Below are 23628 nucleotides of genomic sequence, written 5' to 3' on the forward strand. Positions count from 1 at the left end.
TCTTTCTTTCTTTCTTTCTCTTTCTTTCTTCCTTCCTTCTTTCTTTTCTTTCTTTCTTTCTTTCTTTCTTTCTTTCTTTCTTTCTTTCTTTCTTTCTTCCTCTTTCTTTCTTTTCCTCTTTTTCTCTCCCTCCCCTCCCTCCCTCCCTCCCTCCCTTCCTTCCTTCCTTCCTTCCTTCCTTCCTTCCTTCCTTCCTTTCCTTTCCTTTCCTTTCCCCCCTCCCCCAAATGGGCCACATTGAAAGCTTGAAGAGAAAGAGATTAGTAATTCAGCAATGAAGTGCATAATGAAACTCTTAAACAGATCAAGTGAAAAATCAACTCTGTGGAAATAGTATTCCATACATGCTTAAACAAGAACTCTCTTCTGTGGTATTTCTTTCTTAGATATCTGTATTCATTATTTTTTAATGTCAAGATTTGCTGCATCTTAAAAAAAGGAGATATAATTCATTATATAAACATTTGCTATTATAGAATTTATAAATTAGGAATTATTAAATATGTCATTTACTATTAATTTTTGGTTATATATCTTTATGTTCCAGCAAACATGTTCCTCCAAAATTGTTATTCACTGCCGAGCTTTGGATATTTTCTTCTGCAGGGTATTTCCCACCTTCAACTCTCACGCCAGATCAATGTTTATTCCTAAAATCTGGTATGTTTCTCAATAATTGAAAACTATGTTTTGGTTAATCAAAGAAGTCTTTCATTATCCTGAATTAGCTCACTGGGGAGAGTTTTACCAAAAGATAGATGACTTTCCAATCCAGTATCACCTTGTTAATATTATCAGTAGGTATTAAAGGAATTGAGTGATTATATCAAATAACCACAGCTACCCCTCACACCTGTCAGAATGGCTAAAATCAACAACACAAGAAACTGTAGGTGTTGACGAGAATGTGGAGAATAAAGAACACTCATGCACTGTTGGTGGAAAAGTAAACTAATGCAGTCGCCCTGGAAAACAGTTTGGAGGTTCCTCAGGAAGTAAAAAAAATAGAACTACCCTACAAATATGCATTTGCACTACTGGTCTTCCCCAAAGAATACAAAAACACTAATTCAAAGGGATACATGCACCCCTATGTTTATAGCAGCATCATTTATAATAGCCAAGATACGGAAGGAGCCCAAGTGTCCATCAGTTGATGAATGGATAAAGAAGATGTGGTATGTATGTGTACATATACATATACAATGGAATATTAATCAGCCATAAAAAAGAATGAAATCTTGCCATTTACAATGTCATGGATGGAGCTGGAGAGTATAATGCTAAGTGAAATAAGTCAGTCACAGAAAAACCATATGATTTCACTCATATGTGGAATTTAAGAACAAACAAACAAGCAAAGGGAAAAAAGAGAGACAAACCAAGAAACAGACTTAATTATAGAGAACAAACTGATGGTTACCAGAGGGGAGTGGGGCATTGGGTTAAATAGGTGATGGCGATTAAGGAATGCACTTGTGATGAGCACTGGGTGATGTAAGGAATTGCTGAGTCACTATACTGTACACCTGAAACTAATATAATGCGGTATGTTAATGAACAGGAATTAAAATAAAAACTTAAATAAAGTGCTAATTGACAGCTGCAAAAAACCCCACACCACAGCTACCAAAGTTTCATGTTTTCAGATTTATTTTGCATATTTTCACTAAAAAAGTATTTCACTCAATTTCTTTTTATGATTATAGCCCATCTGGTTTAATGTCACCAGTGTGTTCTCCATCTTCCTCTAAGGTGATTCAAGTCTACTCTTTTCTTTTTCATCTTCACTCTGTTTTGATCTTTTGTGTGTACCACATGTGGGGACATCTCTATTTTGTACTCTGCCTCAGTTTATATTTTGGAGGAAAAATAATTTTTGAGAATCACTGATTTGTCTATAATTGAAAACAACTATACAAATTTTCCTTCCCAGAGCACTTACTTTACAGGTTATTTTAAAAGCATGAATCAGAGCATTTAAGATGATTTCAGATGTAAGAATTTGATTTATAGGACATTTGTTGCATAAATTAAGGTGTTTTATTGGTCAAAAATATTTAATCCTATATATTAAAATATCAATGTACAGAATCTAAGATCTATAAAACTTAAAGTCTAGGATATCTATAATTTTTTAAGATGTTCTTTGATCTTCCTGAACTAATAAAATATCCTACCAAAAAATATGGATGATCTTACAACTCACACTTCTATGTAATAGTGGCACAACTCCGGGGAATCACGTAAAAATTCCTTGATAATAAAATGAGTATATAACTTGGGTGAATTATTTTTCAAAAAATCAAGTACTATTCCTGAAGTCACAAGTTGTAAAGGGCCTTAACAAGCTTTCTAGTCCAGATGAAGGCGATAGATAGGGTTGTGTAAAAACTATTTTGACAGACTCCAGGCAATTACATTCTACATTCTATATACTTCCTTTTGGCAAAGTACTTTGCTTGATAATTCAGAGAATACAAACTAAAATAAAACACATTCACTATCAATAATCTACTGGGAGTAATTAGTTGGTGTGTGCAAATTACATATACAATATAGCAAAGCCTAAGACATCCAAGAAAATATTTTAGAGGTTTAGAGGTTTAGAGGATAGAGATTACAACAGTCAGAAATGAATAGGCACAATAAATGAAATGTTTGTGTGTATGTGTATATATGTGTATATGGGTATGTGTGCACACATAGATAACTTATACCATAAACAGCCTCCTGTCAGTTCAAGTCAGGTTTGCCACCAAAGTGTAGGCAGCTAACTTAGGAAAATTCTATTGTCAGAGTTTTTTCAAATCCAAAATTGCTGATAATGGATTACGGATCTTTATAAATTTTTTAAAGTCTAGAGTTTCCTCATGTGTAAAATGGAGAGTGTGATGGTTAATTTTATGTGTCAACTTGTCTGGGCCATGGTGCCCAGATGTTTAATCAAGCATTACTCTGGATGTTTCTGTAAGAATGTTTTAGATGAGATTTACATTTAGATCACTGGACTTTGAGTAAAGCAGAATGCCTTCCATAATGTGGGTGGACCTCATACAATTAGTTGATGGCCTAACAGAACAAAAAGCTTACTTCTCCCAAGCAAGAGGGAATTCTGCAAGAGACGGCCTTTGAACTTGAACAGTAACAATGGCTCTTCAGGTCTCCAGCCTGAATGTCTTTGGACTCAAACTGCAACTCCTTCTTGAGTCTCTAGCTTGTCAGTTTTCTCCCTCAGAAAAACTTTAAACTTGCTAAGCTCCACAAGCACATGAGCCAATTCCTTAAAATAAACCTTTTTACACTCACATACACACAGACACACACACACACAGACACACACACACACATACACACATCCTATTAGTTCTGTTTCTCTGGAGAACCCTAATACAGGGAATATTACAGCATTTACTTCATAAAGTTTTTGTGATCATTACATGAGTTTGTAAAGTGGCAAATAGTATATATTCAACAAGTTATAGCTATCATAAATGAAATCTTTAGACTGATGTTCATTTAAGTCTATTTTATATTGTATGGTTTCCTATTTCCTTATGTAAACATTGTGAACTGCTCAACATCATTTAATTAAGTTATGACAAACAGATGGTGGCAGCTTTGGACTACATCAACTTAGCTAAGCTGGAACTACATTTCCCAGCATTCCCTTCCCTGCCTGGTCCTGGGTCGGTGTTGATCATAAAACAAATTTGTGCAGCAGGCTCTGAAGGCTGGCAGGTCCCCTGGCACTGCGGCAACTCATACACACTGTTGCTAATATGTTAGGTCACTATGTTGGTGTGCAGCTCTACTTGGGTCCACAGCAATTCCATCTTCTGCCCCTTGGCAGATGTCCTCTTTCAGCCTCTTGAGTCATGTGCAGATGCAATGGTAAAGGGCATCAGCTTTCCCTGCAGGTCATCTATGGCAGTGTTGGAGATGATGAGATATAAATGAAAACAGAGTTCCAGTTTGTCTTTAGAGTTGCTTTCATTCATATCCAGGTTTTCTTCATGACTTCAAGCTAAGGTGGCCCATAGTGACTTTAGGCTTAATACCAGATGCAGAGACAACTGCACTGCACTGACTTCTCTACCAGTTCCTACAACTGTGTCAGACCTAATTCCCAAAATAAATCCCATATTCTATATGACTCAGAGTAGCTCTGTTTTTCTGAATAAACCAATACACATAGAAATTGGTTTCAATTCCATAAGTAGTCCCAGAGGAATATAACCTCAGGAATGAGTACTCTAAGTGGTTCTGGATTATCCGGAATTAGTTCTCTGCTTTGATTAGATTTAAAGGCCACTGGAAAAGGGTACACTCGTAATCCATGCTATGCAATGGCAAAACAGTTACTTAAATTATCAGCTATATATATGCCTATAAAGGATAAGTTTTTGAATGACCAAGTAGTTAAGGACACAAAACACTAGTGAATGAGGAGCATAATGGGACTTCTAGGTACACTGGACAACTTTGAAGATCACAATAAATAGCTCAGAGTTTTAAATTCTGAGCTCAGTGTCCAGGTTAGGGACTTGAAAGCTATCATGACCACCTTAAAAGAAACCCTATCTCCTCTGGTTGCAAAGCCAAGATTTCTGATAATCAAATGCAAAGTCTAATCCTGTATATGGCTAAATTATAACACAAACTGAATTCCTAAACTTGCAGGGTCTCTCCTTCCCTGAAAATTGAGATGGGAACACGTGTTCAGACAGACTTCAATGAAGCTGGGGCCTTGAATCCCTAAATTCCACCATGCCTCCTTTGCCAGTAGAAGCAGTCCTTCCACACTATTTGAAAAGCTAAGTATTCTCTGCCTAAAGAGTTTGTAACAGTCTCCTCTGAGGGAGTTGCTTTACAAGGAATAGGTGATTCCCTTCAGGATTTACCTCAGCATCATTCATTCATTCATTCACTACTTCTATATCTACAGCCTGAGTCAAGTCTGATAGGCTCTACGGAATGACCTACAAAACAAGACCTATAAGGAGGCAGAATACCCTAAAATCATTACACGATTCTGCCAATTGTATGTAGACAGAACCTGGGCACTATGTGAGAGAATGGATCCTAAGGGGCTGTATTACAGTGGAAGAAATAACAGATTGGGCCAAATTTTTCAATGTGGGCTTACAAAGCAGATATTCTGGATTCAGTGTGTTAGCTCAAGTATCTTGATTTGTTTGGTCAGTTGAACAAAATCTGGGTTCAAGGGTAACCTATACTGAATGATATTGAAATGTAAGAAAATACTTGTTATGGTATAAAGCAAGGTTTGTCACCTTTGGCACTTCTGACATCTTTGGCTGCAAAATCCTTTGTTGTGAGGGGCTATGCTGTGCATTACAGGATGTTTAGCAGCATCCCTGGCCTCTGTACACTAGATCCAGAATCATCCCTACATGTCTTTGGATATTTTCAAGACAAATGTTCCAGGGAGGGGAGAAGCACAAAGTAATCCCCATTTGAGAATCAGTAGTGTAGAGGAAGTTACCAAAGGCTGGGGGGAGATGGGAAGACAACGGTGAGGTTTTTTTATTTTTATTATTTTTATGTAAAAGCAGCTCATGCATCCTTCAACTCTGACCCTCAGGAGGATCCAGAGGATATTTTCTCCAGAAAGACTGTGAAATACAGTCATGAGAGTTGCTCCAGTATCCCTGCAGAGCTCTGTAGTGGTTATTCACTGTGGAACAGAAATGACAACTGCTACCATGGAACTGGGCTTCCTGAATTCAATGCTGATGATAGGATTCTTGATGACAAGGGTGCTGTAGCAGCCTTAAATCTCCAAAGAAAATGTGGTCATCATTACTAGAATGGGCAGCAGAGTTGAAGTAGTTGTCAGGAGAGTATGATCTGCAGAGATCTTTGGGATTTGCTAGTTTGATCACTGTGACCCTAGAACTGAAATAGATGTGTGTTCTATTACTTGATTTGGAGAAGAAAAGCAAGCCTGACTTGAATCACTACAAGAAAGTGTCACAGCCCTATAACCGTTTCTCAAACTTGAGTCAGGTCACAGACTCAAAGCCTTTTAAATAAAGAAAGGAGCTGCAGGTTCCTTTAAAAGGAATCTGTTCTACATCCATATATACTTCCTCCTGGCCTTCCCCTAAGGGATCTGTGAAGAGTTAGCAGGGTGACCATGCAGTGGGGAACGAGAAATCCTGACATTTTCAGGATTACTGGACACTGTTGTTGAAAAAAATTCCTAGAGACCCCAAATAGCACTGTGGTCCACCAACCAGGAGAGGTTTATGCAGATCAGGTCATCAATGAAATCTTGGCTTAAGTCTCACAACAAGTGTGTCTATATTCCTATTCTGTGTTTATTTCCCTGGTTCTGGGATGCATAATCAGAACAGACATATTGAGCAACTAACGGGCAAAATCCCTACACTGGTTCCCTAACCAGTGAAGCAAGGCTATTATAGTAGTAAAGGCCACGTAGCATTTCATGAAGTATAGTGAGTAAAGGAAAAGCTTGATTTTCCCCTTTATCTTTTTTCAGAAAGATCTGGTTCCACAGCATCTTCCAAAGGTGACCAAAGGCTTTTTTTCTTTATTTAATATCACTCCGAAGTCATGGATTTTTAATATATTTGACATGTTTCAATTTACTGCAGATATTCTTTTTGATGTTCAAATTGTTCCCACATCAGCCAGAAGAGGCCTACTTAAGTTGGCTCCTGGGTCCTTTTGCCAATGACCCAAATAATCTTGATACCTTCCTCCCCTTTTGCTATATTAAAGTGTTTTCTAGGCTCACACTGTACTTTCCTATTCTAGATCTGTAATCAATCATTTCTCTAAAAAATCCTGGTTTCTTTTAGGAAAGAAACCATTGCAACCGAATAGTAGTCACTCCCTCTAAAATCCCTTAAGTGAACAGAGCCAGGAAATACATGTTTTTAAGAGTGTAACACATCATGAGTTCCCATGATAATATTCCCAATTTCAATGTAGAAATACAAGTTTTTTTAAATTTGAGTTTCTTCCCTCTTATTATAAAAATCTTATTTAAAAATCTTATTATAAAAAATCCCTCTTAAAATAAAAAGTTTCAGAATAATAATAACACCGATATTATTTTTAATGATATAACTACTAAAAGCAGTTTATGGTTTTTTTACACTTTCTTTTATCCTTAGGATTTATCTCACTAGGGATATACAATCTAATTACTGTGTTTAATGTCACTTGAAATAATTTATCTGTGTAGTTAAGCCATCAACTTGTACACAATTAAGTTCATTTGTTTAATTTTACTTTCGATTTTTAGGTTTTTAAAAAAATTTTGATTTAATTTAAAAGATAATTATATGAACATTTATATAGTTTCAAACCCAAGCCTTGTCTGTAAGACAAGGTTCATTTATATAGTTTCAAACCCAAGCCTTGTCTGTAAGACAAGGTTCATTCAAAGAAGTCTAGCCTTTATCCTTTACTCCCTTCTCTCTCCTCATAGATAAAAATTTTAATTATTGTTTTGGTCACCTATTTTTAAGAAGAGAGTATGCACATATGTGTATGAACGTAGTATATGTATAGCATGCTTGTATATATATGTACACACACACACACACACACACACGTACACTTTCCCCTCTTTAAGGGCGTACCTACTGTAAAAAAATTTTTTTCACCTAATATATTTTGGATACTGCTCCATGTCCTAGGATTTTGTCTGGGATTACACTGAGTCTACAGATGGCTGGGGGGGGGGAGGCGTTGTAAACAAATTTATAATATTGAGTATTCTGATCAATTAACCGGATCTCTATTTAGTTACGCCTCCTTAATCTTCCTGATATCATAGTTCTCATGTAGAAGTCTCACACATTGTTAGGTTTATTCCTGAGCATCTGATGCTTTTTGATGCATTGTAAATTTTACTAAAGTTTTGTTTTGAAATATTTGTTGTAGGTATGTAAAAATACAATTGATTTTTGTATATTTGCATATTATCTATTAATTATTTTGGACTTACTACATATACAGTCATGTTGTCTGTGAAGAATGACTGTTTTCTTCCTTCCTTTTTCGTCTGTATACCTCTTATTTCATTTTCCTGCTCAATGCATTGATAAGGACTTCTGATATAAATATTAATAAGAGTGGTAATAATGAACTTCTTTGTTATCTTCCCAATCTTCAAAGGAAAATTACTAACATTTTTTTTTGCCATTAAAAATGTTTGCTTTAGAATAGATACCTTTACAAAATAAGAGAAATTCTTTTTTTTTTTTTAAGATTATTTATTTATTTGACAGAGAGACAGCCAGTGAGAGAGGGAACATAAGCAGGGGGAGTGGAAGAGGAAGAAGCAGGCTCCCAGAGAAGCAGGGAACCCGATGTGGGGCTCGATCCCAGGACTCTGGGATCACGCCCTGAGCCGAAGGCAGACGCTTAACAACTGAGCCACCCAGGCACCCCAAAATAAAAGAAATTCTATTCCTTGTTTGTTAAGTTATTTTGAAATATAAGTGGATACCAAATTTTATCAAATGCCTTTTCTGTATCTATTGAGAAGATCTTATGATTTTTCTCTTTTAAAAAAGTTAATGTGATAAATTACATTAACTTATTTTCAATGGTTTTAATACTTTTGCATTCCTGGGATAAGGCCAAATTGGTAATAATTAATTTTGTTAGTTCTTTAATGCTCTTAGTAGATACTTTTTATAATTCATCTAACTTTTTTAGTTGTGGTGGAGGTTCAAATTACCTAGCTCACCATAAAACTGGAAACAGAAATTCTCTTCTTCTCTTGAATTCATTCTAAATACATTTTTACTCCAGCATTCTAACAAAACTGCTCTTATCATGGTTAACAAAGACCATCAAAGGGTGGCAAACTGAAAGGTCCATTCTCCGTTTTCACTTTACTCAACCAATCAGTAGCATTTTATAAAACAATGGTTAAGAGCATATTGTCTTTACTGGTCATTTGTTAGTTATGTGACTTTGAACAAGTTCCTTAACTCCCTCAGCCTCAGTTTCTCTATCTGTAAAATGTAAATGATAATGTTATCCACTTTGTAGGGTTGTTGTCAAGATTAATTAAGTACACATAAGTTGTTTAGAGCAACAAACATGTTATGTGCTAATAAGTAAATATCACCTATTATTATCACTTATACTTCTGAAAAAAATTTTTTTTAACCATTCTATCATGATTCTTATTTCTCTGGATATTCTTTCTCATTCTCTTTCAGTGGAATTTTCATCTCTCTGGACTTTAACTTTTGGAACTCAGTCCTCAGACAGCTTAATGTATTTGGACTTCCTTTCTACAAGTTCTTATCCCAGGACTTTAAAAATCACGTGTATGTTAATGATTGCCACATTTATGGCTACTGCTGAAATCTCTTCCCTGAACTCCAAACTTACAGACTCAGCTGACTAGTTGATATCCTGATTTAAATGTTTTCCAGGCAGCTCATATTTAACATAGCTCAAACTTTTTTTTTTAATGATCTCCAACCCTTTAAAACCTAATCTAAGTTACATTTTATATATCGATTATACAGTACTTGCCTACCTTCTCCCTTCTACCCTTGCCCCTCTACAGTCTATTCTTCAAACTGCAATCAAACTGATTTGTTGAACATTTAAGCCTGATCATATCACTTTGCTCAAAGCCTTCCACAGAATCCCATTGCATTCAGCATAAAAGCTCAAGTACTTTCTGGGCAGGGGTCAGCAAACCTTTTCTTCAAGGGCCACAGAGCAAATACTTAGGCTTTGCAAATCAATCAGATTCTGCTGCAACCACAAAACATGCTATGCCTACATGCAATGAGTATTAAGATTCTAAACTGCTGTGTCCAACAAAAATCAGTATATTTTTGGAATATGCATAAAATTTACAAAAATATACAGTATGAGTTTTGGTTTATAATGCTTAATATTTTTCATAGCAGTTCAATAAATATTTGCTTAATAAAAATATAAGATTTTTACAAGAAGATTATGGCAAGGACATTAAATGTTAAATAATTTATTCTAAAATAACTTAGAATACTAATAATTGGCTAGAATAACTAGAATACTAATAGTTTCATTGATAAAGAAAATCTAATCTTCTCATTAAGAAAGGAGTGAAAGCAAATTAACTGCCGAATAATAAATATAATCTTAGAGTTAAAAAAATAATTTATTCTGTAAAATGTATCAAACAATTAATAGTGGACTTACTTTAAATTACTGATTCTTATTTCTGCACTTTCAGTAAGTTTCTTTGTTTCTTCTTTCCACCTATTGGCTGCCTTCTGTTGAGTCACTAAGAGATGCCTCAGTTCAACAGTGGAATTTCGATTACTGTCTTCCAGCTCTCTCAGTTGAACTTCAAATCCATGTTTCCTTATTGAAAATTCATGTTCCATTGTACTGATCTGAGGAATAAAATGAACACAGTATCTGCTTTTTCTTTTCTGTTATTGTAGGAGATATACTGATCAATGATAATACACAAAAGAAATAATTGATTTTGTTGTTTGTGGCACAGAAATGTTTGGATGAGAAATTTACATAAAAATTAAGTTTACAATGTCTTCATCACAAATGAAGACTTATACTACATTAATTAAATACATGTAATTGTATATATTATATATAAATTTATAGTACAATATAAATTTAGCGAACCAGAATTATGATGGACAAATTTTTTGCAATACTTTCCTCAACACCTTAAAATGCCAGTAGAAAAAAAGTATACTATCCAATAGAAACTGCTCTTATTATCTAACTTTAACTTCTGTTGCCAGAATCCATGGAAAATATTCATGCTTGCAGTAACTGAGAGTTTTTTACTCAAGCCATTAAAAAAAAGTTTACAGAGCTTCTACGACTTCTCCAAAGGCACCACCCTCTCGGACCTTGAGGTGTTCAACAACTCAAAATCTCAAGTCACTTCATACTAAATTTCAAATTGTTTTTCAAAGGGTTTTGTAAAATAAATCACACACAAGAAGCCCTTTACCTCTTCAGTTATGATATAAACAATTTTTTTTTTTCAGGAAAAAAAGACTCTACTGATTTTCAGAATCTCATATGGAAATATCTTTCATTATTTCTAAGTAATTTATGTCATTATAGTAAAAATAATGCAGAATAAACATATAAGTAAATGCTCTTCAGATACTCTAGAAGCTTTCTTGACTGGGGATCAAGGAGAAAATGAAGCCCTAATGCTCTCTGGCATTCAATGTATGTAATGAATTGCATTCTCTTGCATGCATCTAGAATGAAACTACCTATTACCACCCTTGAGGCAATTGAGAAAAGAGTCACTAGAACAATTTCTTTGGTGTACTCTAGGGCCATCTTTATCTTACTAAAGAAATATTATAAAGAATGTCTTGTGGTATTTTAAAGTAATGTGTTTTAAAAATCATCACAGCTGGTATAACTTCTAATAATTTATTAAATATGGCTACTTTCAACCAGAAAGAATGAATCAGGGACTCAACTTTCTCAACACTAAGGAAAACCCAACAACAGCAAAATCCATGGTTTGTGGGTAAACTGCAAACACGCTGTTCTTACTACTTCTGCTTACATGCAATGTGTTTCCTAATTGCTTAAATTTTCTCAAATAGTACACAAGTAGAAATTTAAGACTTTATAAATACTGGCCCTGGGAAAACCACCTTGGATTTATTAATTCTGTATTGTATTAAAGCCTCCTGAGGCTCCTTGACTCCTGCTACTTTACTAATTTTTGTATTATTGGATTCTGCAACTTTAGATTTGAATATACTCCTTCTCCTTCTCTGCCTCAATCTCAACTTGGTCTGGAGGAGCCACAGTTGATATGTTAGGCGGAATTGTGTGTTTCTGTCTTTGTCTCTCTCGCATATATATTAAAAACTGCTATATGCATCTATACAGTTTTAGAAGTCAGCCTGCCTAGTTAACTCCCCATTTCCTCTTGGAAAATCTATTTGTAATTTGACAAGCCTTGTTCTGAGGTCCTTCATGATAACCTGGTCTCTGCCTACTTCTACAAGCTTGTGTTGTGCCACTATTCCCTTTTCTTTCTTTGTTTCTGTCACAGTGCCTTTTCATTCTTGGCTCATTTTCACATGTTGTTCCCTTTGCCTGGAATAGTCTTACCCCTCTTACTTATCTTAGTTATTTGTATTCAACTTTTAAAACTTAGCTCAATTACTGCTTCTATCTAGACAAAATCTGTATTTGTATTCAACTTTTAAAACTTAGCTCAATTACTGCTTCTATCTAGACAAAATCAGGGCTCTTACAGTGCCCTAAGTTCTTCCTAAAGTGCATTTATTAGTTTGTAAATATATGTTTGAAGTTTGCCCATCTCCATGCAAAAGTTATGTTTTTAGGGAGGGGGTTGGGTCAGGGGGACCATGTCTTCATTACATCTTCAGCACCTGAAACATAGTAAAGTTATAAAAACACTTGTGTAGACAGAGTGAATGATGGCTTTTTGGTATCAAAATTTGGTCTTTAAAAACACTCCAGATCCTTTAGCTGATAAAATTCCAATTGTTAAACTAGACAGGCCGGCAGTGATGTTGGAAGACTCTGGGCTACAACCAGGTCTCCTATAACAAAAATCCCACTGATGATTAAATTCAGTACATTGGTAGGAAGAAAGGATTTATGGTCTCCCTCCCTTTTTCCTTTGTGTTCTTCCTCTGCATAGAACCACTCACACAAATAGACTGAAATGCTAAAACTATCCATTTCCTAATTTTGTGTACTTATGAGGAGCATTTAGACACAAAGAAATGGAGAGCCCTGGCAGAAAGAACAGAGAAGTTAGAAAAGGGGAAAGCTAGGCCTGAAAGGAATGCAGTGGCCTTAAGATCAAATGAAAGTTTCCTATAATAAGTTGTAAGTTTCTCAGCCAACTGACCTCTCAATATCCAACTGTCTTGATCTTTTTGGCTCCTTTCAGTTTGTCTTTGGAGGATCACACTCTTTTTCAAGGGGAAGAAAAGCAGTGAAGTGTAGCACTAGGTTCTTATGTTGGCAAAGAAGGAATCAGCTACAAAGCAGCAGTTATCTGACAGTGATCCTCCTTTATAAAATAGAATTTATAGCTATCTAGTTAGTTAAGAGGTTTTGCCCTTTATTTACCAATAATTCTTAAGCTAGATGCAGACTTGGCAACAGGGAGCAGTTTTGGTAGGATACGTGGGCTAGAAAAGCTTTCATTCATTCTTTTGTTCTCCAAAACATCAATTACTATCCTGAACTTATGTTAAAGACAGATAAAATGTAGTACCAGGTAGGGGGAAGTCATTGATTCCTCTCTTCCCCACTATAAAAACAAAACCCAAAAGCAGATGTATATTGGAAAATAATGGAAAATAAAAAAATTAAAAACAAATATAAGTTCTCTGTAATCTACAACTCAGAGATAACTACCCTCTACTTCTAGATAATTGTTTTTATTTATGAATTTTAGAATTTAGATTAGTGTATATAGAATTGCAATATATATATATAAATATATATTCTGACATTTTTCCTATTTTTTTAAAACTTAGAACACAGCAATATAAGAGCATTATAAATTATTTGGAAATAATTTTTAATCATGACTCAATAAAGTATTTTATAGATGTATGATTTCACTGTTCCTTTATTTCTAGATAGATTGTTTCTAATTTGTTATTATGAAAAACACTGCAATGAAATTTTAAAATTATGAAATATCCTAATTATTTTCTTATGAACAAATTTTAGACTCTATACCATTTTAAACTCTCAGCTGCACATTCACTCACACTGGTAACTATGCAGCTAATCAATAGTGAGTTTAAACTTTTAAAAAGTTGTATATTAGCAATTTGTTTCCTTAGTTTGTGAATTCTGTTCATGTCTCATGCATGTTTTTCTAATAGGTTACAAATATTCTTCTTTAATATCTTTCAAATATTATATATGAATGATTTTTTGTCTTTTGTCATATTTACTACAATTATTTCCCCCAGTTATTTCTTTTCTAAACACTTAAAAAATGGTTCTAAATATTTAAAAACTTTATATACTTAAATTTAATAATATATTCATTTGCAATTTCTTCTTTTTTGGTTTTGTTAGGAAAGTTCTTTTCCATCTATCAGTTATACATTTGCCTATATTTCCTAGTAATGTTTTATGCTGTCACTAGTAGCTTTTAGTTATTAATCCATATGAAATTTATACTATGAAATTTAAAATATAAGAGGAAGATATAACATTTTTTCACCAAAGTACACAGACTTATTTTATTATAGAAATGTTTTAGTACGAGAACTTTCAAGCATACACAAAATAGAATATTACAACGAATCCCTATATGCCTATCACCCAGCTTCCATAAGCATCAAAGTCAAAACTACTCTTGTTTTATTTACAATCCTGCTGACCTTCCTTTGCCAAGATTTATCTTTTGCTTACAATGAGCTACATAAGTCTTAGGGGTACAACCTCAAGTTTTACACATATACTGACATACCAGAGTCACCACCCTGATTTAGATACCTCCGGAGGCTCCCTCATATGCCCTTTTAATCATTACTCACCCTTTGAAAATGTAACTGCTATTCTGATCTCATCCTCATAGGTAATTATGCCTATTCTTCACTTTCATATAATGAAATTAATAGACTATGAGCTTTTTTATCTGTGGCTTCTTTGTTCAACATTGGGTCTGTGAAACTCATCCATTATTACTTATAGACATAGTTCATTCTTTTTTATTCCTGTATCTATTTCATGATATGAATACACCACCATTTATTTATGTAATCTCATGTGGATGGACATTTGAGTTATTTTCAGTTTTTGACAGGATTAAAACTTCAATGAATATTCTTATGTGCATGTTTTCATGAATATAAGCACTCATATCTGTGGGTATGAAGCCACTATTACTTGGCATCATATGTAATATATGTCCAACTTTAAGACACTGCCAACTGGTTGCTTTACATCTTTGTCAACACTTGATGCTCTTAATTTTAGCCATTCTGGTAAGTATGCAGTGGTACCTCATTGTAATTTTAATTATATTTTGTTGATAAACAATGCAGTTGGACATTTTTTCATACATTCTCTTTTGTGAAATGCATATTTCAATTTTTTGCCCATTTTTGGAAATAGGGTGCTTGTTTTTTCCTTATTAATTGCTGTTTTATCATTATTAATTAGTAACAGTTTTTATATTCTAGATACTAGTCCTTGTTTGTGTTATATTACATTATGTATATACAAATGTATATTTATATATTATTGTATTATAAATGTGTATTATACATATATTATCTATCTTTTATGCATTACAAGTACTTCGTGTATTATAAATACTTTCTTTCACTTTCACTCTCTGAATGGTATCTTTTTTTTTTTGACAATTTAGATTGTGATTTTTAATAGGCAAAACTGGCAAACCGAGCCAGCATTGTACTTAATGGTGCCTTTTAACAGACTCAATAATATTAATTTAATGAAATCCAATTAGTCTTTATGTTATGATTATTTTTTTGTGTTCTCATTAAGAAATTCTTTCTTACCCAAGATCATGAAGATTTTCTCTTTGAAGCTCCATTGTTTTATATGTTGCATTTAGGTCTACCAGGCAGCTCAAATTAATTTAAATGTATGGTATGATATGGGGGTCAAGGCTTATTTTTAAAATATGGACCCAACTGATCTAGCATCATTTATTATAAAGATAATTCTTTCCATATTGAACTACAGTGGTGCTTTTTTATAAATGAAGTGATTATGAAAAACGGGTTTGTTCCTGGACTCTGTTTTGTTCCATTGATCATAATTATTATTATATTGATAGCACACTGTCTTAATTACTGTAGCTTTATATCAAGTCTTGAATCCCCACAGACTAAAGCATAAAGCAGAAACTTCTCTGTATGATATAAGGCTCTCTTTCAGAGTTCAAGTTTTTATAAATAACTACAGTGTTTGATGCTTGTAGTAGGAGGCATTCAGTAAATATGTGCTGATATGAATTAGATTGGAATGTGACTTCTTATAAGTATACAGCAACAAAAAACAAAGTGAAACATGAATACTGCCACCTCATATCCTTTCTATGAAACTGGAAGATATAGGTCTTTATCATAAAGAGTTAATGACAACTTTTATAAAAGTTGCATGGAATGGGGTAAGGGAAGCAACATGTTGAAGGTGATACCGGTGCTTCTTGAAACTCCCTTAAACAGCTTATCTTATTCTTATTGTCAAAGCATGTTAAACGTTAGAATGAGGAAGGGGGGAAGGAGAGTGAAAATAAAGGAGAAATTTTTTTTTCTTAAGGAGACTTTTATCCCTTGCCTTCCTCCTAGCATGGAAATTTTAGACTACCTATGAGAGGTTCTCAGAGCATACTGATGTAGCATCCTCTATAAAGCTAGTTTTAGAGTTCAACTTTTAAGAGGCTATTATAGAAGAGAGGGTGGCAGTCTATAAAGTTATCTAATCTATAGTTTTGCTAGCACTGCTTAAATTGCTTTGGCAGGAATATCAGTGTATTTCATGGTTGGACAGAATTTTTTGTGTGTGTGGATAGTGAAAGCAATCATTTTCAAATATGCTTGCCAAATTCTACACTACAAAAAAGACTGGTTAATACTCTGCATTATGATTTAGTGCTATTTGATGAAAAGGCCAAAAAAAAAAAAAGGTCTTAAAATGTTTTACTGGGTCTCTCTAAATATTTTTTTAGATACGCATTTAACTCTAACTACTCTTGCAAATACCTTTAATTTGGCTTTTTTTTGAGCCTCGAGAGCAATCTTTCTTAAATCCTCAGTCTCCTTCTGTAACTGTTCATTTTCTTGCTGAAGTTTCAGCCTTTGTTCACTGACAAATCCACAGTTCTCTCTCTCAGACTCCAATACGTTTTGAAGTTTCTGAATCATTTCTTGGCAACGTGATATCTCTTCTGAGGAACTGATTAAAAAAACAAAAGGAACCTTTAAACTTAATGATCTGTAATGAAAGTCGAGAAGTTATGTTTTATAGTACAGACTTTTGTATTCTTTGTTCTGACCCATTTCTCTTCACTGTAGACTTAAACTATGTAGTTTCACAACATTGTATTATCCCAGGCAAATATAACCAATTTAACAATCTCAACTAATAAACTGAGCTGTTACCACTCACCTAGAAAATCTATTTTTTTTTAAGATTTTATTTATTTATTTGACAGAGATAGAGACAGCCAGTGAGAGAGGGAACACAGGCAGGGGGAGTGGGAGAGGAAGAAGCAGGCTTCCAGCGGAGGAGCCTGACGTGGGGCTCGATCCCAGAACGCCGGGATCACGCCCTGAGCCGAAGGCAGACGCTTGACGACTGAGCCACCCAGGTGCCCCTCACCTAGAAAATCTATGTCAAACTTTTTTTTTTTTTTTCAAATTTTTGCTAACAGTGAGAATCACTGTGTAACAAGGACTTCGAGGGGATACACTGGTAAGGTAATAGTAAGGTAATGGTAAGGAAGGTGAAATAGGTAATGATCAAAATTCAATCAACTCCATAGGAAGACACATTAGTTGTCTATATTACTAAATTACAATAAGACCTATTTCATATTTTCCTGTTATATGACTTAAAAATTGGTTTTTAACAATAAACTTCCAGCTCCTGTTTTATCAGTTTAAATAGGTTATATTTCTTGAACTTTCTCAACAATGGATTACTGGGTGACAGAACCTTCAAACATGTATATTTGCTTCAATATATTGCTAATTTTTATTCCTATCTTTAAAAATTTCCATCTTTTCAATCCAGCTAATCAAATATTGTGAACATTATCTGGTCAACAGGTGTCAGAGGGAATACATAAGGTCCTTTATTTCCATAATACTTTGGCTCTTTTTTCCTATTTCAACTTTGGCTGATAAAGTTCCTAAAGAAATGATAGATCTAGGCAATGATCATCCAAGGATGATAAAATCAGAAAGATGCTAACATCAGAAATAATCGCATATTATGTGCCTCCAAACTGAAGTCCAAAATATTAACATTTATGAAGAATTCTTACAAAAAAATGTCAACTGGATCGGGTCAAGCCTCTTGATTTGATTACTAGTTTTTAGGAATTACATGGGAGAGAGAAACAAGGTAAATGGCATCACATATATGCATGCAGGCAGAGGAAACTAGAATACAAACAACCTTGGTTTCAACAAATTGTTAGAAAAAAATAGAGAATGGGGGCCTAACTAGAAATAAATATCTATTTACTCTCCCTTCTACATCCATTCATCTGTTGATTGACACTTAGGTTGCTTCCATATCTTGGCTACTGTGAATAATATTGCAATGAACATAGGAGTGTAGATATCTTTTTGAGACAGAGATTTTCCAGAAATGGATCACATGGTAGTTTTTAAAATCTTTTGAGGAACCTCCGTATACTGTTTTCCATAGTGGCTGTACCAATTTACATTCCCACCAATAATGTACAAGGGTTTCCTTTTCTCCATATCCTCACCAACACTGGTTATCTTTTGTCTTTTTTTGTTTGTGTGTTTGGATTTAACAGTTTATTATGATTTATGAGTGTCATTAAAAAAAAAACATCAGTACATTAAACCATGTAGAAATAAGTATGCAAAAAGCCTGCAAAACAAAATATACTTTAAACATGGTAAAGTAGAGGAATTATTTAAAATTTTGGATTTTCCAATCACTTGTTATTATGCTAATGGTAGTTTAGTAATCCTTAACTTCAGTTGAAGTAAACCTCCTAAATCTGGCTTCACTGCAGTTTCCAACTTCTATGTTATCTACTGTCATCTGCTCTTCAAAGTTTTCCTTTAGGGTTAATATGGCTGTGTGAATGGCATCTTCAAGTTCCAGGTCTTTGTTATTTTTCTGGAGGAGGCAAAGTGAGCTTCAGATGGATTGAACTGAAATAAATACAGTTGTCCCTCATTCCAACCACAAATTAGTAAAGAAACTCCAAATGGATGAACACCACCTGACTGAGCGTATTCTTGCATCACAGAAGCTACTCCCTATACCAGCTGAGCTGCTAGAATGGATCCTTGGTAAATGAGACAGTACCGCTGAGCTAGTTTTTGAGCTGTGTGCACAAGCACTCTGTAATCTGGGCCCATGCCAGTGTACACCAAGCCTGCATGCTCAGTAATTGCTTCCACTTTGTTGACACCTTGCTCATCATACAGAATGGAATTGTTTCTTCTCAGTTGCTAACATCACACTATTTGCAGCTTAAATTCCCACTGGAGGGGCTCTTCCAACTACAACAGTGAAAGCATATTCAATCTGGATAAGTTTACATTTGCTGAATGTAGTCAGCCAAAAGCTGTAACCGTGCTCTGCCATCTTTACCTGGAGTCTATCTTTTGTCTTTTTGAAAATAGCCATTCCAACAGGTGTGAGGTGAGACCTCAATGTGATTTTGATTTGCATTTCCCTGATGATCGGTGATGACGAGCACCTTTCGATATACCTGTTGGCCATTTGTATGTCTTCTGAGAAAAGTCTCTTCAGGTCCTTTTCCCATTTCTAAAGCAGTTTATCTATTTTGCTATTGAATTGCTCAGCTTCCTTATATATTCTGGATATTAACTCCTTATCAGATGTATCGTTTGCAAATATTTTCTTCTATGCTGTAGATGGTCTTTTCACTCTCTTTGCTATGCCGAAACTTCTTAGTTTGATGTAATTACACTTGTCTATTTTTACTTTAGTTACTTGTACTCATAGGGTCAGATCTGAAAATCACTGCCAAGACCAATGTCAAGAAGCTTTCCCCCTGTTTTCTTGCAGTAGTTTCACAGTTTCAGGATTTACATTTCAGTCTTGAATCCACTTTGAGTTGATTTTTGTATATGGTGTGAGATAAAGGTTCGATTTCAGTCTTCTGCATGTGGACATCCAGTTTTCCCAATACTATTTATTGAAAAGACTATCCTTTCCCCATTGTGTGTTCTTGGCACTCTTGTCAAAGATCAGCTGACCATAAATGCATGCATTTGTTTCTGGGCTCTCTATTCTGTTCCACTAATCTATATGTCTACTTTTATGCCTGTTGGACCATACTGTTTTGATTACTGAAGACTTGTAATATATTTTGAAATCCGGAATTGTGATGCATTCAGCTTGTTCTTAAGATTGCTTTGTCTATTCAAAGTCTTCTGAGGTTCATTATGAATTTTTTTTTAAAGATTTATTTATTTGACAGAAAGAGAGAGAGCACAAGCAGGGGGAGTGGCAGGAGAAGGAGAAGCAGGCTCCCTGCTGAGCAGGGAGCCAGACACAGGGCTCCTCGATCCCAGGACCCCAGGATCATGACCTCAGCTGAAGGCAGATGCTTAACTGACTGAGCCACCCAGGAACCCCCATTATGAATTTTAGGATTGATTTTTCTATTTTTGTGAAAAATGCCATTGGAAATTTGATAGGAACTTTATCGAATCTGAAGACTGCTTTGGGTAGTGTGGACATTTTAACAATATTATTTCATCCAATTCATTAAGATGATACCTTTACATTTATGTGACTTTCTTAATTTCTTTCACCACTGATTTTTAGCTTTCAGTGTAAAGTTTTTTTTTTCACTTCCTTGATTAAATTTATTCTAAGTATTTTATTCATTTTGAAATTACTGTGAATGGGATTGTTCATTTCTTTCTCAAAGTTTGTTAGTGTATAGAAATGCAACTGATTTTGGTATGTTGATTTTGCATCCTACAGCTTTACTGAATTTATGTATTAGATCTAATGACTTTTTTGGTGGGGTCTTCAGGGTTTTTTCAATGTATAGGATCATGTTGTCTGTAAACAGAGTCAATTTTACTTTTAATTTGGATGCATTTTCTTTCTTTTTCTTGTAACTGCTCTGACTAGCACTTCCATTACTATTTTGAAAGAAGTGGCAAGAGTGGGCACCACTGTCTTGTTCCTGATCTTTTTTTTTTTTTTAAACAGTATATTCTTTTTTTTTTTTAAATATTTTATCTATTTATTTGACAGAGATAGAGACAGCCAGCGAGAGAGGGAACACAAGCAGGGGGAGTGGGAGAGGAAGAAGCAGGCTCATAGCGGAGGAGCCTGATGTGGGGCTCGATCCCAGAACGCTGGGATCAGGCCCTGAGCCGAAGGCAGATGCTTAACCGCTGTGCCACCCAGGTGCCCCTCTTGTTCCTGATCTTAAAGGAAAAGATTTTAGCTTTTCAACATTCAGTATGATGTTAATAGTGGGGCTTGCCATATATGGCCTTTAATATGTTGAGGTACATTTCTTCTCTAATTTGTTGAGAGTTGTTTTTATCATGAATATATATTATATATTGTGAAATGCTTTTTCGGTATCTCTTGAGATGATCACGAGTTTTATCCTTCATTCTTCAATGTGGTATAGCCCATTTACTGATCTGCATATCTTGAACCATCCTTGTCTCCCAAGTATTAATTACACTTGACAACTGTGTATGATCCTTTTAATTTGGTCTGCTAGTATGTTTTTTGGAGTATTTTTGCATCTGTGTTCATCATGGATATTAGCCTGGAATTCTATTTTCTGATAGTGTCTTTGTCTTGTTTTGTTATCAGAGTAATGCTGGCCTCATAAAATGAATTTGGAAATGTTCTCTCTAATTTTTTGGAAGAGTTTGAGAAGGACTGGCATTTAAGTCTCCTTTAAATGTTTAGCAGAATTCACCACTGAAGCCATCTGGTTCTGGGCTTTTCCAAAACCCAAAGAGGTTTTTGATTATTGATTCAATCTCTTTACTAGTTTTCAGATTCAGTCTTGGAAGGTTGTATGTTTCCAGGAATTTATCCATTTCTTCAAGTTTATCCAATTTGTTGGTATGTAATTGTTCACAGTAGTCTCTTATGATTCCTTGTATTCATGTGGTATCAGTTGTAATGTCTCCCTTTTTTTATTTCTGATTTTGAGTCTTGAAACACACTTGAGAATGTGTATTATGCTGTGTTGGACAGAATGTCTATTAAGCCAATTTGGTATAAGCATTGTTCAAGGGTGCTGTTTTCTTACTGATTTTCTGTTCTGGATGACCTCTTGTTGAAAGTGAGCTACTAGTTTCCTACTATTACTGTATTGCTCTCTATTTTCCCCTTCAGCTCTGTTAATATTTGCTTTATATATTTAGGTGCTCTGATATTGAGTGCATATAGTTTTATGATTGTTATTTTCTTTTGATGAATTAATCCCTTTTTATCATTATATAATGATCATTTTTGTCTCATGACAATTTTTGACCTAAGTCTATTTGTCTGATATAAGATACCCCTGCTGTCTTTGGGTACCATTTGCATGGACTATCTTTTGCCATCTCTTCACTTTTAGCCAATGTGCTTCCTCAAATGTAAAGTGACTTTCTAGTAAGCACCATATGGCTGGATCTTATTTTCTAATCCATTTAGTCTATGTCTTTTGATCAGATAATTTTTTTTACCCAGTTACATTTTATTTTTTTATATAATAACTTTTTATTATGTTATGTTAGTCACCATACAATATGTCCTTAGTTTTTAATGTAGTGTTCCACGATTCGCTATTTGCGTATAACACCCAGTGCTCATTGCAATATGTGCCCTCCTTTATACCCATCACTGGCCTATCCCAATCCCCCACGCACCTCCCCTCTGAAATCCTCAGTTTGTTTCCCAGATTCCATTGTCTCTCATGCTTCATTCCCCCTTCTGTTTCCCCCCTTCATTCTTCCCTTCCTTCTCCTACTGATCTTCCTGCTATTTCTTATGTTCCATAAATGAATGAAACCATATGATAATTGTCTTTCTCTGCTTGACTTATTTCACTTAGCATAACCTCCTCCAGTCCCATCCATGTTGCTGCAAATGATGGGTAATTGTTCTTTCTGATGGCTGAGTAATATTCCATTGTATATATGGACCACATCTTCTTAATCCAGTCATCTGTTGAGGGGCACTCAGCTCCTTCCACAATTAGCTATTGTGGACAATGCTGCTATGAACATTGGGGTGCATATGGTCCTTCTCTTCACTACATCTGCAGCTTTGGGGTAAATACCCAGTAGTGTAATTGCTGGATAATAGCGTAGCTCTATTTTTAACTTTTTAAGTGACCTCCACACTGTTTTCCAAAGTGGCTGTACCAACTTGCATTCCCACCAAGAGTGTAAGAGGGATCCCCTTTCTCCACATCCTCTCTGACATTTGTTGTTTCTTGCCTTGTCAATTTTTACCATTCTAATTGGTGTAAGGTGGTATCTCAATGTGGTTTTGATTTGAATTTCCCTGATGACTAATGATTTTGAACATTTTTTCATGTGTCTGTTAGCCAGTTGTATGTCTTCATTGGAAAAGTGTCTGTTCATAGCTTCTGCCCATTTTTTGATTTATTTGTTTCTCGTGTATTGAGTTTGAGAAGTTCTTTGTAGATCTTGGACACCAGTCTTTTATCTGTAGTGTTATTTGCAAATATCTTCTCCCATTCTGTGGGCTGCCTCTTAGTTTTTTTGACTGTTTCCTTGGCTGTGCAGAAGCTTTTTATCTTCATGAAGTCCCACAAGTTCATTTTATCTTTTGTTTCTCTTGCCTTTGGAGATGTGTCATGAAAAAAGTTGCTGTGGCCGA

At 34.8% G+C, this 23628-nt stretch overlaps 1 protein-coding gene and 1 pseudogene across 6 annotated transcripts in view; both read right to left on the reverse strand.

The window, feature by feature from the left end:
* The window catches only part of SCLT1 (sodium channel and clathrin linker 1), a 193217-nt gene that overhangs the window by 38142 nt on the left and 131447 nt on the right, over positions 1–23628 (reverse strand). For all 6 annotated transcript variants that reach the window (XR_570736.2, XM_040626301.1, XM_008699737.2 and 3 more), the window contains 2 exons: positions 16770–16962; positions 10219–10415 (listed from right to left, as the gene is read on the reverse strand). Coding sequence is in view for 5 of the 6 variants with exons in the window: in XM_040626301.1 (XP_040482235.1) it covers positions 10219–10415; positions 16770–16962 (390 nt within the window). In the remaining variant the exon portion in view is untranslated. The remainder of the gene's footprint in view (positions 1–10218; positions 10416–16769; positions 16963–23628) is intronic.
* LOC103671156 lies at positions 18433–19408 on the reverse strand (annotated as a pseudogene).

The sequence above is a fragment of the Ursus maritimus genome, unplaced genomic scaffold (assembly GCF_017311325.1).
Source record: "Ursus maritimus isolate PB19 unplaced genomic scaffold, ASM1731132v1 scaffold_11, whole genome shotgun sequence".
NCBI lineage: Eukaryota > Metazoa > Chordata > Mammalia > Carnivora > Ursidae > Ursus > Ursus maritimus.